Source organism: Heloderma suspectum, chromosome 4, assembly GCF_057233095.1.
Source record: "Heloderma suspectum isolate Gila_16-S chromosome 4, 16-S_ref, whole genome shotgun sequence".
Classification (NCBI taxonomy): Eukaryota; Metazoa; Chordata; class Lepidosauria; order Squamata; family Helodermatidae; genus Heloderma; species Heloderma suspectum.
Window position 1 is genome coordinate 244,488,673 of NC_139461.1, and position 17,455 is coordinate 244,506,127.

General features: G+C 42.5%; 1 protein-coding gene across 1 annotated transcript; it reads left to right on the plus strand.

Annotated features, from left to right (window-relative positions):
- The first annotated feature begins 11,532 nt into the window (after nucleotides 1–11,532).
- Nucleotides 11,533–16,265, plus strand: LOC146348412 (uncharacterized). The gene is made up of 2 exons (XM_084853019.1): nucleotides 11,533–13,832; nucleotides 14,173–16,265. Exon 2 carries the CDS (start codon nucleotides 14,651–14,653, stop codon nucleotides 15,677–15,679), a length of 1,029 nt encoding a protein of 342 aa, XP_084709145.1. The 5' UTR covers nucleotides 11,533–13,832; nucleotides 14,173–14,650; the 3' UTR covers nucleotides 15,680–16,265.
- Nucleotides 16,266–17,455: the final 1,190 nt, after the last annotated feature.

Below are 17,455 nucleotides of genomic sequence, written 5' to 3' on the forward strand. Positions count from 1 at the left end.
TGCCTTGCATAGACATTAATGCAAAAGCTACCCTAAGCCATGAAAAGACCTAGTTAGAAGTACAATTCAGTTTTCTGTTCCAATATTGAGTAGTGGTTTTCAGACTGTTTAATATGGAGTAGCTGAGTGTACTGCCAAAAGTTTGTGCTGTAGTGAACAGGATAACTTTAAAAGGAGTTCCTTTGCAAAGTTCCTTTTATAAAGAACACTCTGGCTGGAAATTCGCCATCAGAGGCTACCAGATATGAGACAATACTGCAATGTAGGTCATATGGCCAAGAAAAAAACATAGGTGCAATTACATACAATAGTATCCACAGCCTAGACACCATCAATGGATAAAATTTAGATGATGTAGTTTAATAAGCAGAGGTTGATGGTGGTTGTTGTTGTTCAGTCGTGCCCGACTCTTCATGACCCCATGGACCACAGCACGCCAGGCCTTCCTGTCCTGCGCTCGAGGTGGATGGTGCTCACATATAAAAACTTGAGGCAGGATTTTATTTTTATTCTTCATCAGTGAATTTTGTAAGTGTGCAAAAATTATATTAATGCATTTACCATTGTGTCTGCAAGATATTTAATAGCACCACACTGTAAGCATTGATTCTATGTATAGTATCTAACATGAGCACTGCTGCATGATGGCTTAGTCATCTCAGTTTTTGTATTTTCAGCATCAATTTCCGCAGTGAAGTTTTTTTTTTCTTTTACCATTCAGCCTGGTTTTTAGAAATAGCTTTTTTCAAAATTACAGTAGAAGATCCATTTATTGTGAAACAGAACAAGATTTCTGTCCTCTGAATTTCTACAGGACTGGAGGATTGGGGCCAGGGTGGACAGGGGTTGCTAAGGGGGCATCTCAGGCCCTTTTTAATATTCAGCTTTCATGCATATGAAGTAACCCTTTAGCCCTTGTATGGAAATATAAGGGAAAGCATAGAGGCAGTATAATACCAATTGTTCCTTAGGTAATAAATCTGCTGCAACTATTCCAGACAATATATGCAAGAGCACTCAGATTATTAACAAGATGTTGGGAGTTCAGCACTTAATTTTGCTAGGCTGCAATCCTAGACATACTTAGTTGGAAGTAAGGCCCATAGAACTTACTTCTGAGTACACATATAGAATTGTACTGTGTTCTTAATTAACATTTAATATATTAAATATATTAGGTTTCTGCCATGAATGTGTTTTTTGCCATTGCCACGCCGCTTGTATACACTCCAACTGATTACATGGTTAGTGGATAAGGACTGAAAGACCAACTTCTGTAACTTTATAAAATGCACCCTTAATTCCATGGGTGTTGCACTTGATTACATAGTATTTTTTAAGTGCAGATCCATTTTTACCATTCTTCCTTTGGTCCAGGTAACTGAATAAATCAGAAATATGGGACTCCTTCCAGTCTACTGTAGGCACAATGCCCACCCAAAGGGAAGTATCCCCATAGGAACCAGGAACATCCCTGTGAAACAAGCTCCTTGATGAGGTCTGCCTGGTGCCAACATTATTATCTTTTCGGCACCAGGTTAAGACCTACCTCTTTTCCCAGGCATTTGGCAGCACCTGATGCATTTTAATCGGTCCTAGATGTATCTTTAGTTATGTCTGATAGTTTGATGTTGTTTTTAATTATATGTTGTTTGTGTGCTTTTATGTGCTTTCTTGTAAATGGCTTTTAAACTCTTTATATTGTATTTAATGTTTTAACTTTTGTAAACTGCCCAGAGAGCTTCAGCTATGGGGCAGTATAGAAATGCTAATAATAATAATAATAATAATAATAATAATAATAATAATAATAATAAGAAGGCATGAGCCCTCTTTCCTGCCATTCCCCCCCCCCCATGATGAGTACACTGCTCCAGACTTTTACAGGAAATGGGAAGCCTGTGCACATCTCCCATATATCCTCATTGAAACTGCCCCTTTTTCTCAGTGAATGAACAGGAGCTCGAAGTGCATGTCCCTTGCCCAAGAAGAGCAGGGAACACTATAGGGGAATATGGGAGATGTACAAAGGCCTCTCCTGTAAAGGTCTGGCACTGAGTGTCGATGAATGGGCAAGGTACTGGGCCTTGTGCCCAACAGGGATCACCTAATTTGCCAACACTGTAGCCATAGTTAACTTCATAGAGCCCATGTTAACAGGGTGTTGATTCAGTATTACCTGTTTTCCAAACTATTGTTGACCCTGATATGAAAACTGTCAAGGAATTCTAAAAATATAGCCCACATTGGCCAAAAGAACACCAGTTACAAAGTAGTGACTAAAATCATAAATATCTATATCCAAGGTGGCTCCAGATACATGCATATTCTGCAACCAAAAATAGAAAAGGAAAGAAATAATAAATGTTCACGCTGAGAATTAAATTTAGCTCACATAATGTAAAAAAGCAGTACTGCTTCTGAATGAGAATTGGTCTGTTCCAGAGGGATAGCCGTGCAGGTCTGCTGCAACAAAAACAAAGTACTGTAGTGCCCTTAAAGACTGAGTACAATCTTATGCATGTTTACTTAGAAGTAAATTGCACTGTTTTCAATACAGCTTACTTCCAGGTAAGTGTGCGTATAATATTGCAACCTAATAGACTTGTTGTGCCATATGCTTTTCTGTACTACAGCCACTTTGTCAAATGCATTAAGTGTTAGCTTCAGTTGGGAGAGAGATTAATTTGCATGCATGAAGAGAAACATTTTTTGCAAATAGTTGGGCCAAAACAACATTGTAGGTCTGTGTCATTTCTCTGCAAAGTCCAAATATATACAAGGTAAGACTAGTATGATCTATTCACAATAGCAGGAACTGGTGGTAATAGTAAATTTACAGTAGGCCAGTACCCTTATTAGAACCAGCCTGACACCTATAGCAAGAATAATGCCCACAACCCTGATTCAGTTTACATTGAATAAAACTTGCTGATAAATTATAGTTCAGCAATTCATGCTGGACCATGCTTATGCCGTAATAAATTTGTTCGTATTTAAGGCACCACAGAACTGTATTGTTTTTTCTGCAACTGACTAATACAGCCACACCTCTGCAGTTTGAAGTCTTTAAGTATAATGACCAGGTTTGCATGATCAGGGAAGGAAAATAAGGCACTGTACCTTATTTTCCCACTCCATGCCTGCTGGTTGTCCAACCCCGGCGAGGGTGAGTGGCAGGAGTGGGTTAAAAGGAACCCTGAACCTTAGAACAAGCAATCAGTTCTGGGGTGGTTTGTAAACCCACCTGCCACTTACCCTCACCAGATTTGGATGACATGACAAGCCACACACAGTGAGAGTAATTATGGTAGTTACGTGGTGTGCAACTGACATGCATGGGGTGGGAAAATAAGCTACAGTGGCTGATTTTCCTTCCCCAGTCGTGTGAACCCAGTCAATGAGGTCAACAGAGTGTCCTGATAAATTGAAATATGTTCCCTGACAGCAGAAGGGCATTGTTGGTAGATGATGTGGCATATCACGTTGGAGGATGGCAACCTGTTAATGACTGACTGATTTTAAAAAATTAATATTCTGTCTTTCCACCATACAGAACCTCAGTGTACCATACAAGCATAATTTAAAAGCATATACAATGCCAACAATAAAACGAATGAAAAGAATAAGCAAAAAAGTGCCACCAGCCTAAATAAATGGGAGACTAAAACTAAGCACAGCTTAATATTAATTGCTATTAAAGGATCAAACAAACAAGAGATTTAGCTTGGTGTCTGAAAAATAATTACTGCAGTGCCAGGCAACTATGCTTATAGACTGCGTAAGGCAGAGAAGGCCCTATGTTTAATAGCTACCTACCCTGACTTCTAAAGATGGGAATCCTTAGAGCCTCCAATGAAGATCTCAGCTAATGGGCATATGTTACTAGGTCCTACAATAGTATTGCCGAAGCAGATAGGTTTTTTCATTTCAATGAGTGGGCGCTGTAGTTTTAAAAAATACCTGGTATAAATCCTTCAGGTGTGAGTCTCCATCCAAGAAACAGGAACAAATGCATGTGTATTGAGAGGCTTGGCTATAGCCAAATGGATCATTTGGTATATTCTGGGTAGAAGCTGGAAGTGTAATGATGGGTGAGCAATAAATTTCCATGGTGCTTTATGAATGTTTCACTATGGTGTCCGTAAAGTGAACCTGCTATGTGGACTGGCCTGGGCTCATGGGGAAAAGTTATTGAAATCCTGGTGAAATTTCTCAAAGGCCTCCTCCTTGATGATCCAGATAGTAATTAACGTACCTTAAATAAAAGAAAGTCAGCTGAAGACAGGAGATGAAGTAATAATGGATACAATGGAGCCATATGGTAGCCATGGCGGTGCCATTAACCTGAAGATACAAGCTGTTCCCTAAATCCGAAAGAATTGTGCTTCAGCACAAACTGGCAAAGCAATTATTTAATGTCTAGGAGGCCATCACTCTGAGGAACACTGGTCTATATGTAGAGGATCTATATCCCTTGTTCCCGAGTTGATATTCTCTGGGACATTTTCAATGGGCTGTAGCTTCTTAGCAACCATGTAATACGTACACACGTGTGTACACATCTCATAATAACGAATGCCAGACAATCCCAAGTATCTTAAAAAGAAAAAAAAAATTTTCCAGTATCAGTGTTTATGTATTTCACAGTTTGGTTCCTTTAACACACTAATTCCATATCATCAAAAAGTGACAGGTACTATTAGTTTTACCATCTCACCCCTCTATGGTTGATGCATGGGAACTAGAAGATAGTTTAAATGAAGAATTAAATTATCAGTTTCTAGTCACCAAACAGTAATTGTATAACTTATGAATTGAAACTAAATGTATTGTGTTAAGGCTATGTTTAGAGGAATGAAAATGGCATAGAAGATGGTGCAAATTTTTTTATTATTATTATTTCATTTCTATACCACCCCATAGCTGAAGCTCTCTGGGCAGTTAACAATTCATTAAAAAAATACAGGAACAGGATTATACAACATTTTGATAAAAATATAAGTCTAAATTTTTTAACGTACAAAATTTAAAAACAATTTAAACAGCTAAACAATATCAGTAAACAATTGTTAATAGACCTGTTCAGACAGCAGACATACATGCCCCATCATATGTCATTAAATGCCTTGGAGAAGAGGGCAGTCTTAACTTGGTGCCAAAAAGATGACAGTGTCAAGTGCCAGGCAGATGCCAGTGGGGAGCTCATTCCAAGTTGGGGGGCCACCACTGACAAGGCCCTCTCCCTTGTTACCACCATCTGAGCCTCCCTTGGAGGTGGCACTCAGAGGAAAGCCCCAGATGTTGATTGTAGTGTCCGGGTACATTCATACCAGGAGAGGTATTCCATCCGGTATTGTGGTCCATAGCCATGTAACGTTTTATAGGTTAAAACCAGCACTTTGAATTGGGCTTGGAAACATACAGGCAGCCAATGCAAGTGGGCCAGAATTGGTTTTATATGCTCAGACCTTCTGGTCCCAGTTATTAATCTGGCTGCTGCATTTTGCACAAGCTGCAGTTTCTGAACAGTCTTCAAAGGCAACTCCCATAGAGTGCATTGCAATAATCTAATTTAGAGATTACCAGAACATAGATTACTGAGACCAGGTTATCCTTGTCCAGAGGGGCATAGTTGGGCCACAAGCCAAAGCTAGTAGAAGGCACTCCGTGCAACTGAGGCCAGCTGAGCCTCAAGTGATAGAGATGGCTTGAAGAGAACCCTAAAGCTATGAACCTGCTCTTTCAGGGAGAGTGCAGCCCCATCCAGAACAGGTTGAGCACCCTCCATCTGGTCAGAAGAACCACCCACTAAAAGCATCTGTCTTGTCTGGATTGAGCTTCAGTGTATTAGCCCTCATCCATTGCATTGTCGTAGCCAGGCACTGATTTAGCAGATCCACAACCTCACCTGGTTAGTATGAAAAGGAATAGAACAGCATGTCATCAGCATACTGATGACAGCACACTCCCAAAACTTCAGATGACCCCGCTCAGTAGTTTCATGTAGATGTTGAATAGCATGGAGGAAAAAACTAAGCCCTGAAGAACCCCATGTTGGAGAATCCATGGGGCTGAGCAATATTCCCCAAGCACCACCTTCCAGAGCCATCCATCCAAGTAGGGGCAGAACCACTGCAATGCAGTACCCCCAACTCCCAGCTCAAATGGTCACCCCAGAAGGATACCATGGTTGATGATATCAAAAACTGCTGAGAGATCAAGGAGTATCAACAGGGTCACACTCCCTGTCTCTCCCCCAAAATAGGTCATCATACAAGGCTACCAAGGCTGTTCCGGTGCCAAATCCCAGCTTGAACCCCAACAGAAATTGATCTAGATAATTGGTCTCATCCAAGAGTGCTTGGGGCTGGTTGGCTACCAGCTGTTCAAGGACCTTGCCCAGGAAAGAAACATTTGCCACCAGTGTAAAGTTGTTTAGATCTTCTGGGTCCAGAGAGGACTTCTTCAGGAGTGGTTTCACTGCTGCCTCTTTCAGGCAGGCTGGGACCACTCCCTCTTGCAAGGAGGCATTAATTACCTCTCTGGCCCAGCCAGTTGTTCTCTATTTGATTTTATAAGCCAAGAGGGACAAATATCCAATACAGAAGTGGTAGCACGAACCTGACCAAGCATCTTGTCAATGTCCTTGAACTGTACCAACTGAAACTCATCCAAGAAAACTGAACCAGACTGTGCTCTGGACACCTCACCTGATTGACCTGCTGTAACACTGGTGTCTAAGTCCTGGCTGATGCAAGAGATTTTTATTCTGGAAGTGCCTAGCCAGTGTATTGCAGAAGGCCTTGGGAGGGTCCACAGTATCCTTAGAGCCAGTGTGTAAGAGGCCCCAGACAACCCTAAAAAGCTTAACTGGGCAGCATATGGAGGATTGAATAGAGGCAGCAAAATGTTTTTTCCTTGCCACTCTCACTGCCTCTGAATATACCCGACCACATGCACATACCAGAGCTTGATTGCATCCACTAGGAGTTTTTCGCCATCTGCACTCAAGCCATCTCCTGTTTTGTTTCATCACTCTCAGCTCTGGGGTATACCATGGTGCCGTACAAGCGCTAATACAGAGAGGGCACTTAGGAGTAATCGTGTCAACCACCTGGGTCATTTCAGCATTCCACAGATCAACCAGGGCTTCGACAGGACAGCTCACATGTTGAAGATACACACACACTTACACAAGAGCAAACATACATGGTAATATTGAATCTACTGATCACTGAAATGAATATAGACGCATTGTTTCAATTTAACACTAGTGACTGTCCTTGGAAATAATTTGGAACTTTAGGGGGACAACTTGTCCCCCTAAAGCTCACTGTCACCAATGTGATTTCCAGATTATGATTCCATTAATGAATATGGATGCCTCTGAATTCCATGTCCAGGTGGCTTCTGGGCCACAAACCCAGGTGCCAAGTTGGGAAGAAGCATTTCCTGAATGGAAACAGGATCTACTGCACTGGGTAGATCCTGATCCCGTTCTGAAAATAACTGGAGGTCTTCATTGCAGAAAGTGGGAGATGTTTTCATTTGCTTGCCTCAGGTCATGCTAGATGTGGGTTTATTTAGTGCAGCCCAGGAACATCCAGGGTTGGGTAGAACCACATATTAATGAATCTTTATGCCAAGATATGCAACTGGCACAATATCTCTTCAGCCCCTGCCAAAGACCCTCACTAAACCAAAATATTTCATCTGAATATGAAATGAATGAAACAAATGAAAACATTTTATATTGAAGTCTCTATAGATGACATTTCTATCACCATACTTAAACAGAAATCACTTTCGTTTCCCACATTATTTTGCTGGTTTCTTCAAGATTCAGTACCTCTTTATGCCATGCTTTCAGCAACTGCAGATTCTCTAAATATCCTATTTCCTAAATATGTAGTTCATCACAAGTGATAATTCATTCCCAATACATAAGAGTTCTGGCCAACTCAAAGCAATCGAAAGGGAATCACTTTTGTGCAAGTTTGCAATGCCCAGGTAGTTAAGCTGACAATGCATTATCAAACAAAGCATCTTTCTGTAAATGTGTCAGTCAATACATTATTTTTTTTCCAAGCTAGTACTGCAAATAAAACTTGTTATTAGCAACCATATGAACTTTAACAATATTCCCAGTACCAGATGCCATCCTATATTTCACCAGATGGGTTCAGTTCATTGTACCTATCTGGGTGAATTGACAATCTGATATAATGATGTGAAACATAACTATGATTAGCAGATCTTGGTGACAATACAAGCACTGGTCAAGTTGCAGAGAAACGTTGCTCCTGGACCCACTAATTCACCTGCAATTTCCAAGTAAAACCATCACCAATCAGTTTCTAAATTGCTGGTGTAACATGCTCATGGTACCCCGTCCCTTAGAACAGGGATAGGGAACATGTGGCTCTCCAACTGTTGGACTGCAACTGCCATCATCCCTCACCACTGGATATTCTGGCTAGGGGCAATAGGAGTTGCAGTCCAACAACATCTGGAGGGGGACATGTTCCTCATCCCTGCCCCAGAAGAAAAGCCACCAAATTGTATACTAGCAGCACTCTCTGAAAGACTCAAGAGGATTCCTGCTGCACAGTTTAAGATTTGCAGAACAAATATATTTACTGATGTTAGTCAGCAAATTATAGAAGTGGAGCTGAACTTAGACAATTTGTCTATTTCTGGAGGCACTAGGAAATTTCAGTTAGAAATGGCACTAGGCTTGCTCTGGGCATTTATCAAGTTGCCTCAAAATTTACCAGCAAATTATGGAAATGAGGATAAAATTGTCTCGTTACCCAAAGGCCATTTGATGGTTTTTCAGATTTTCCAGCAAATAAAAAGAGTTTTGACATTTATCACCAGTTTCCCTGTTAAGATTTTAAGGCAAGTAACATTCACAGAGTATGACATTACTAGTGGCATATACATGTGTAGATCTACAAAAATGTTTCACCTGAAATAGTCAAGTATTTCAATCAGGTTTTAGGCATAGGATTGTGCCCTGTGTTTTTAATTATGAATTTATAGGGCTGTTCTGCAAGTACCATCCACCGAGAGCTCTTATATAGAAAAATGCGTCTAGATTAACATGTGTATTTTATTTTGTGCATATGCATTATCTATGTGTTGGGAAAATGTGGCTAGTTGCATTTCCCCAGAACGAGTACATACAAATATTTTTACCTACAAAAAAACAACAACAGTCTTATGGAACCTTAAAGACAAACTTATATATTATGGCATTTGCTTCATCATGCTCTGCTCCATGAAAGCTTATGCCATAATACATTTGTTAAGGTGTGACAATGCTTGTTATTTTGTACTAGGTATACTACAAAATAACATACACAGTGCTATGCATAGTTTTTCTAATACAGAATGCTTTAAGTACAGGAAATCTGTAACCTTTGAAACGAGACTTCATTGTTACCCAGATACTGAAGCTTTATCTGAAAGCCAGTAAGCTATTTTTTTAAAACTTGCAATCTATACATTAGAGGCTGCATTCTTTCCTAAAATAAAGCAATGATAGGCTGAAATATAAGTACAACAGGTTAACAGGACAGGAAGTAGTCAAAGAGATGGAGGCTACTCGTTCAGTTATGGAGTTCTGGTTTTTATTAAAACCCAGCCCTGAGCAAGATAGCTGGTCTATTTGTTTGCTGGTTTGTTTGTTTTTGGTTCAGTGGGGGCCAATGCTATGCAGGCTGGGAGTTTTTAAAAGCTCAGTCATTTTACACATGCTACTTTGTGTTTCCAGGATGCTCAGCTCTTTGAAGACTAGATGACTGCATTATTCAAAGATATGCAAAACCTCCATGCAAAGGATGCACACAGTCTGGGACTCAAAAGGCCCTAGCAGTTCTCCTTAACAGGACTGGCCAACTAATGGCCAGTAAGACAGCAGAGACGTTTAGTCCCCACTCCAGAAATATTTAGTCCATGAGCCAGGACCAAAATGCTTACTGTGTGATGAATAATGCTGAATCTTTGCCAAGGTCTGCACCACAGTATGAAAAATATATGGTAGACCTATAGCCATCTTCTATGCAATCAAAATTTTACCTAGGGCTGACCCTGTCATGCAGCAAGGGGAAACAATCTGCTTAAGCAGCATCAGCAGGGAAGGAACACAAGACCCAGAGTGCTTTACATGGTCACCTCCTCTACAAGTTGCCACAACATTGCTTCCAGCCCAATACTTCATTTGGGTGCCAGACAATGTGAAATATACTACCACCATGCCAATAATAACCAAAATATGTATAAACCAGTTAAGAATCTTGGAGGGATGCACCCCAAATGAAGGTTTGACCATTCAGACCTCCAGGAAAATGGTCTTTATGAAAAGCCATCGCGTCCAAAGGCATCATGTCCAGCACATTTCATTTTGGTGCAAGACACTGTCAGGCAGACAGGGCCATGCTAATAGCCAAAATGTGAAGTAAATAAGGAACTGGATTGTGCACCCAAAGTAAGCTTTGTGTCACCCCCAGTGATATACCCACACCTCCAAGGAAGTTTTTATATACAGCACTTTGTTACAAAGCACTAAATATTAATTATTGTTATTATTTGTCTTGTTCAAGACATTACAGTATTGTATCTGACCCAATGCTTCACGTGTGCTCAAGACACTATCAAGTATGGTGCCCCCGTGCCAATAAAATTCAGTGGATGCAGAAATGAAACCTTTGCACACCCACAATAAGCTTTAAGCCACTACAATCCCCCACCAAGATCATACATCCTCCTCTCAAGGAGTGTGGCCTCTAAAAGCTGCCATGGCATCACATCTGGCTCAAGTTTCATTTGGGCAGAAGACACTGTGAAACATACTGAACAATGCCAATAATAACACTGTGTAAAGAATAAAGATATGAAGATGTACACATTACAATAAGCTTTGGGACAACTCAATTCATACACCCATTCCGTGGAAGGAGAGTCTATCAGCCCTTTAGGCTGTGCATGATTTACTGGCCTGTAGCTGAACCAACAAATGAAAGCTGCCAAAATGTGCAAGCTTGAAAAGTGGGCTCATGTGTACTGGTATGTGCAAGCTCCAAAACCGTGGAAACCAGGCATTATGTTGTTGTAACTAATTTGAAGAACATGTAAGATGAAATGTGCTCAAGATGAACTAGACAGATCTTTTAACAACTGAATGTAGAGGTTTCTTGTGAAATCACTATACGTGCTGTTTTTATGTGCTTGCATGGGATGTTGATCAGGATGTTTAGCACAAGTGTATCAGTGCATACACAGAACATCCCACACACATCTTACACCTCAAACCTATGCATGTCTACTCAGATGTAAGCCCCATTAAGTTCAATGGGGCTTAGTCTCAGGTAAATGGGTACAGGATTGCAGTCTTAATAGTTTGACTTGTAGGAGAACAATCTGTATCCAGTTTTTGAATAGGTCAAGAATAAAACTAGTAAGACTGCAGGAAACTCTTATATGGTTATTATTCAGAGAAAGGATAAAATATGCCTCTAACCAAGTACAACAAGGTCTCATTTTTTATTGCAGAGTCAAGAGGGCATGTCTAGTTAACGTTTGACAAAATGCACCTCCAAAGCATTTCACATACAGAAATCTTAACAAATGGAGGTAGGGTCAGAATTGTTATTACACTCAAAAATTGTATGATTGCTGGAGGTCTATCATCTATTTTCCAACTCCTTATTTATATACCTTATCAGAAATCACGTTCAGCATTATTCATCACATAATGTAAATTCACCCTTTTTGGTGGCATAGCTCAAGTAACACACCAGCACCACACTTCCCTGGAATTCAAAACTGAATTCTGCCACCATTTCTCAACCCCCACCTAATTTGTTCCTGGATTTTTTTAAAAAATTGATGGAGGAGCAACAACCCTCCTTGACCATCTGATAGACCCTCACTCACAATGAATATACTGGACCACCAATCACTGGATGCAAGCATATACTGCACCTAGGCTTAAGTTGGCCAACCCTGAATTAGGACATGGAAGAGAAACTCCTTAATTTGACAATCAACAAGTTGGCCTGTTCTTTTGCAAAGACAATCACAAGCAGTTGCTCAGCTGAGCTTCAAATCCTAGTTGCATGTTAGAACAGAAAAAAGGTCCCCATTACTAGAAGAAAAGATACTGATTTTGTGGCTGAAAGCTCTGCACCAAAAGGGTCCTTTTCAGCTGCATTGAATTGGCCATTTCTCACCACTGGATTTCAAGGTCAGCCATCACTAGCATATTGTGCTTTGTCAATATTGATTCAGCAGACACATTCCATGGGCACAAAAAAGCTAAGCTGCAGTCTATTGAGACTTTTTTATGTCTTAAAAGCACAAGACTGTAACTGACACAGCAGCAAAGAAATGCCCTCCAGACATCCATCTCATTAGCTAGAGCTAGAAAACATGTCAGCTTGCCCAATCTAAACAGGGAAATATTTTAAAAGCTGGCAGCACAAAGAAGTCTGAAAAACAGTTGCAGCTCAATGCATGTCTATACCAGCTAGGTTACAGGCCTGAACAACCCAATCACAAAATGCACAGAGAAGTGCAAACACTAAATCATGTTTACTGGCCAATACATTTGCACTTATAGTCTCTCATTGTTAATGTTGTTTTGAACTGCAACTCAGAAGCTATATTTGAAAAGAATCAAAGGCCATAGTACTGTTGCATAGCATCAGTTACCAACTACAGAAACGTTAACTTACAGGGAATGTATGCTCTATGCTAGTCTTCCCCAGCCTAGTGCCCTCCACGTTTGGGACAAATCCCATCAACCCCTGCCAGCATGGTCAATGGTCAGAAATGCTGGGAGTTGTAGTCCAAAACATTTGGATGCCAGAGATGAAGAAAAACGGAATTGTGACCTGTATCTATTGTGCACATTTCCATGATTTATTCTGCTTCTGCAAGTCTTGAGAAAGGATGTTTATAGAGCACCAAACCTCTATTCTCTGGCCACTAGAAATCATACCCAGCCCTTGACAGGCTTTAGAGATTATGACTAGAAACTTGCTATTTTTTTCCTCTGAGAAGGAAGCTAGAAACTCAAGACACTGAATACTGTACCCAGTGCTCAATTCTGTGCACACACACAATGTAGTGCTATCCCACAGTCCTGGCCATTGCCCACACACGTTCACTCACCTGCACAACCATAGGAGCTAAAAACGTGGCCTTCACCCATCTAATACAGTTAGCCCTAGCACCTGTTCTGATTAGTCAAGCTACACCAAAAAGGAATGAAGTCCCAGAAATGCCCCCAGACTTTTAAGGACCCAGTGTGCACAGCAGTGCCTGTTGTAGAAACATCACCACCACCCATAGCAAAAGTAATGCTTGCCTCCAGATCCATTAGCAGAGATGGTCTCTCAGCTCTCAAGATCTATGTGGTCGGGTGAGAAGCAAGCAAAGGACTGCCCGGTATTAGAACCCTATACAGTTTCCTCTAAGTTTAGGAAAGTTAAGCCTCCTCTTTGTAAAATAGACATTACTGGCACAAGCCCAGCATGCCTAGGCTTTTAAAATACTGTGAACCAGCCATGCACATTAATGACTCAAATCCTACTTTCGTATTAGTGCAACATCTAGTGGCAAACCTATGTACTGCATTATGTTTCCCGCCTCCCAGCTGAGCAGAGCAGAGCAGAGCAAGCTGCTCCAGCTGGTCCAGGGACTACAGAAGCAGGCAAGCTCCCAGAGAGCGAGTGAACAGAGCGAGCGAACAGGGGGAGCAAACAGGAGTTGGCCAGGGGAGTTGCAGTGGTTGAAGAGACAAAGGAGACAGAGGCTAAGAGGTAAGTGGGTTGCAGGAAGCCCAGGGCGCTGCCCTTTATCCTTCTGACTGGCTGTGAGCTCACCAGGAGCTTCTGAGAGCTCCAACTGAATTGGAGGGGTGTGGCCTGAGTACTCCCAGCAGCTGACTGGGCGGGAAGCTTCAGTCTGTTTCCCGCCTCCCAGCTGAGCAGAGCAGAGCAGAGCAGAGCAGAGCAGAGCAAGCTGCTCCAGCTGGTCCAGGGACTACAGAAGCAGGCAAGCTCCCAGAGAGCGAGCGAACAGGGGGAGCAAACAGGAGTTGGCCAGGGGAGTTGCAGTGGTTGAAGAGACAAAGGAGACAAAGGAGACAGAGGCTAAGAGGTAAGTGGGTTGCAGGAAGCCCAGGGCGCTGCCCTTTATCCTTCTGACTGGCTGTGAGCTCACCAGGAGCTTCTGAGAGCTCCAACTGAATTGGAGGGGTGTGGCCTGAGTACTCCCAGCAGCTGACTGGGCGGGAAGCTTCAGTCTGTTTCCCGCCTCCCAGCTGAGCAGAGCAGAGCAGAGCAAGCTGCTCCAGCTGGTCCAGGGACTACAGAAGCAGGCAAGCTCCCAGAGAGTGAGTGACCAGAGCAAGTGAATATGGGGAGCAAACAGGAGTTGGCCAGGGGAGTTCGGCAGGGGAGGTCAAGGGGGAGGCCCCTAACATTTTTTTTTTAACTAACTTTTTCCCATTTAATTGTCTTGTAACACACACTTCCACACCAGTGGGACTCTGCTTTTAACCTCTACTGAGTAGAGGAGCAGGCACAGGCTAGTCTAGAACAATCACAAAGCTAGACACAAAAAGGGAAAAGGGGCTATGGAAGGACAAGACTCTCCAGTGGTGGTGACCTGCAAGGTGTGTGCCATGTTTGTTTTCTTGCCTGAGAACAACATGGCCTACACCTGCAACAAGTGCAAGTTGATCACGCTGCTGGAGGAAAAAGTAAGTGGACTGGAGCGGCGACTGTCAACCCTCCGGGGAATAAGAGAACACGAAGAGTTCTTGGACAGAATGGGGGAACTACAGCAGCAAAGGGCAGACCAGAAGCTTGAAGAGCAACAGCAAGATGAGGCAGAAGTGGGAAATGCTGAGGAGAAGAAAAATGGAGTAGAGGATACTCCTTGGAAAACGGTGACAGTTAGGAGAAGAAGAACTAGACGCCACTCTGCACCAGTGGAAGCGGTGGAGCTGTGGAACCGATTCCAGGTACTTGCAGATGAGACTGGAGGACAGCCTGCAGAGGAAGAATCACAGGGGAACCTGCATGAGAGTGAGCAAGAGGCTAAAGGTCAGTCAAACAGAGGCGATGAAACCCAGGCCTACAAGAAGAAGAAGAGAAGAGTGGTAGTAGTGGGAGACTCCTTGCTGCGTGGGATCGAGACCCAAGTATGTCGCGAAGACCCGTGGACTCGCCAGGTATGTTGTCTCCCGGGAGGACAGATTAGAGACGTGACTGAAAGGTTGCCTGCACTCATAAAGCCCACTGACAGGTATCCCTTTCTTCTCATCCATGTGGGAACAAATGATACCGCCAAGCGGAGCTACGAAGAGATCACGTCAGACTTTGAAGCTTTGGGAAGGAAACTCAAGAACTTTGGGGCCCAGATAGTTTTCTCATCCATCCTTCCAGTAGTTAGAAGAGGGATAGAAAGGGAACGAAAAATACTCCGGGTGAATGACTGGCTACGAAGGTGGTGCCGACGAGAGAGATTTGGATTCTGGGACCACGGGCTATACTTCCTGGAAGATGGGCTGTTGGCTAGGGATGGGTTGCACCTCACAAAGGCTGGGAAGAATGTGTTTGGCCACAGCATGAAGAACTTCATCAGGAGGGCTTTAAACTGAATCCTACGGGGAAGGGAGATGTAATGTTGGGGGTAACAATGGACGTAGGCGCATGCACTGCAATGGAGAGAACAGCGCTGATAGCGCCCAATAATAGTCTTCAGACACATGTAGGAAGAAAGCCAGACTACGAAGCACATGGTCTTCGATGTCTATATACTAATGCCCAGAGTATGGGAAACAAACAGAACGAACTTGAACTCTTAATACAGGAGGGAAATTATGACTTGATAGGTATAACTGAGACTTGGTGGGATGACTCTCATGACTGGAATACAGCAGTTGAAGGATATAACTTGTTCAAAAAGAACAGGAGGAACAGAAAGGGAGGCGGGGTTGCACTGTATGTGAAAAATACATATCTCTGCACAGAAATACAGGAGGAGGAGCTTGGTAGCCCCATCGAGAGCATCTGGGTTGAAATAAATGGAGCAAAGAATAAAAGGAACCTGGTGGTCGGAGTCTACTACCGGCCACCCAGTCAAGGAGAAGCCAAGGATGAAACTTTTGAAAAGCAAATAGCCAATGTTTTAAGGAAGCATGATGTAGTAGTAATGGGGGACTTCAATTTCCCCGATATTTGTTGGGAGACAAATTCTGCAAAACATGGCCCCTCCAGGAAATTCCTGACTTGTGTGGCGGATAACTTCCTCCTACAGAAAGTAGAGGAAGGAACTAGAGGATCGGCTATCCTTGACTTGATCCTAACCAACAGAGATGACTTAGTGGATAAAGTAGCAGTTACAGGAACTCTGGGGGAAAGCGACCATGTTGTACTTGAGTTCTTGGTTCTAAGGGAAGCAAAAGCCGAGTGTACTCAAACGCGTACCCTGGATTTTAGGAAAGCTGATTTTAATAAACTCAGAACAATGATCAGTAAGGTCCCATGGCAAACAATGCTAGCGAGAAAAGGAGTCCAAGATGGGTGGGAACTTTTAAAAAAGGAAATTCTCAAGGCACAATCACAAACAATTCCAACAAGAAGAAAAGGTGGAAGACAACAGAAGAAGCCAATGTGGCTTCACAAAAAGCTTAGGGATGACCTGAAAACAAAAAAGGACACATATAGGAAGTGGAAAGAAGGCCAAGTAACAAAGGAAGAGTACAGGCAGGTAGCACAGAATTGCAGGGATGGCGTCAGGAAGGCTAAAGCGGAGAACGAGGTGAGGTTAGCGAGGGATGCTAAAAACAACAAAAAGGCTTTCTTCAGCTACGTGCATAGTAAAAGGCAGAGGAAAGAAATGGTTGTTCAGCTATTAAATAAGGATGGCAAAATGATAACAGATGACAAAGAAAAGGCAGAGGTGCTCAATTCCTACTTTGGCTCAGTCTTCTCCCAAAAGAGGGTCTATGACCCCCCTGGCAAAGGCGAAGTACAGGCTGAAGGGGCAGGATTGCAGCTTGAGATCGACAGGCATATGGTCAAGGAACACCTCATTACTTTGAATGAGTTCAAATCTCCAGGGCCAGATGAACTGCATCCTAGAGTAATAAAGGAACTGGCAGAAGAACTCTCAGAACCGCTGTCTATTCTCTTTGAGAAATCATGGAGGACCGGGGAAGTGCCAGATGACTGGAGGAGGGCTAATGTTGTCCCTATCTTCAAAAAGGGTAAAAAGGAGGAACCTGGGAACTACAGACTAGTCAGTCTGACATCAATCCCTGGGAAAATTCTGGAGCAGATTATAAAGCAATCCATCTGGAAGCACCTTGACAACAATGCCGTGATTACTCGAAGCCAACATGGATTTGTCAAAAACAAGTCCTGCCAGACAA

Coding starts and splice junctions, on each gene's coding strand:
- LOC146348412 (XM_084853019.1), top strand. CDS start 14,651: ATGGAAGGACAAGACTCTCCAGTGGTGGTGACCTGCAAGGTGTGTGCC.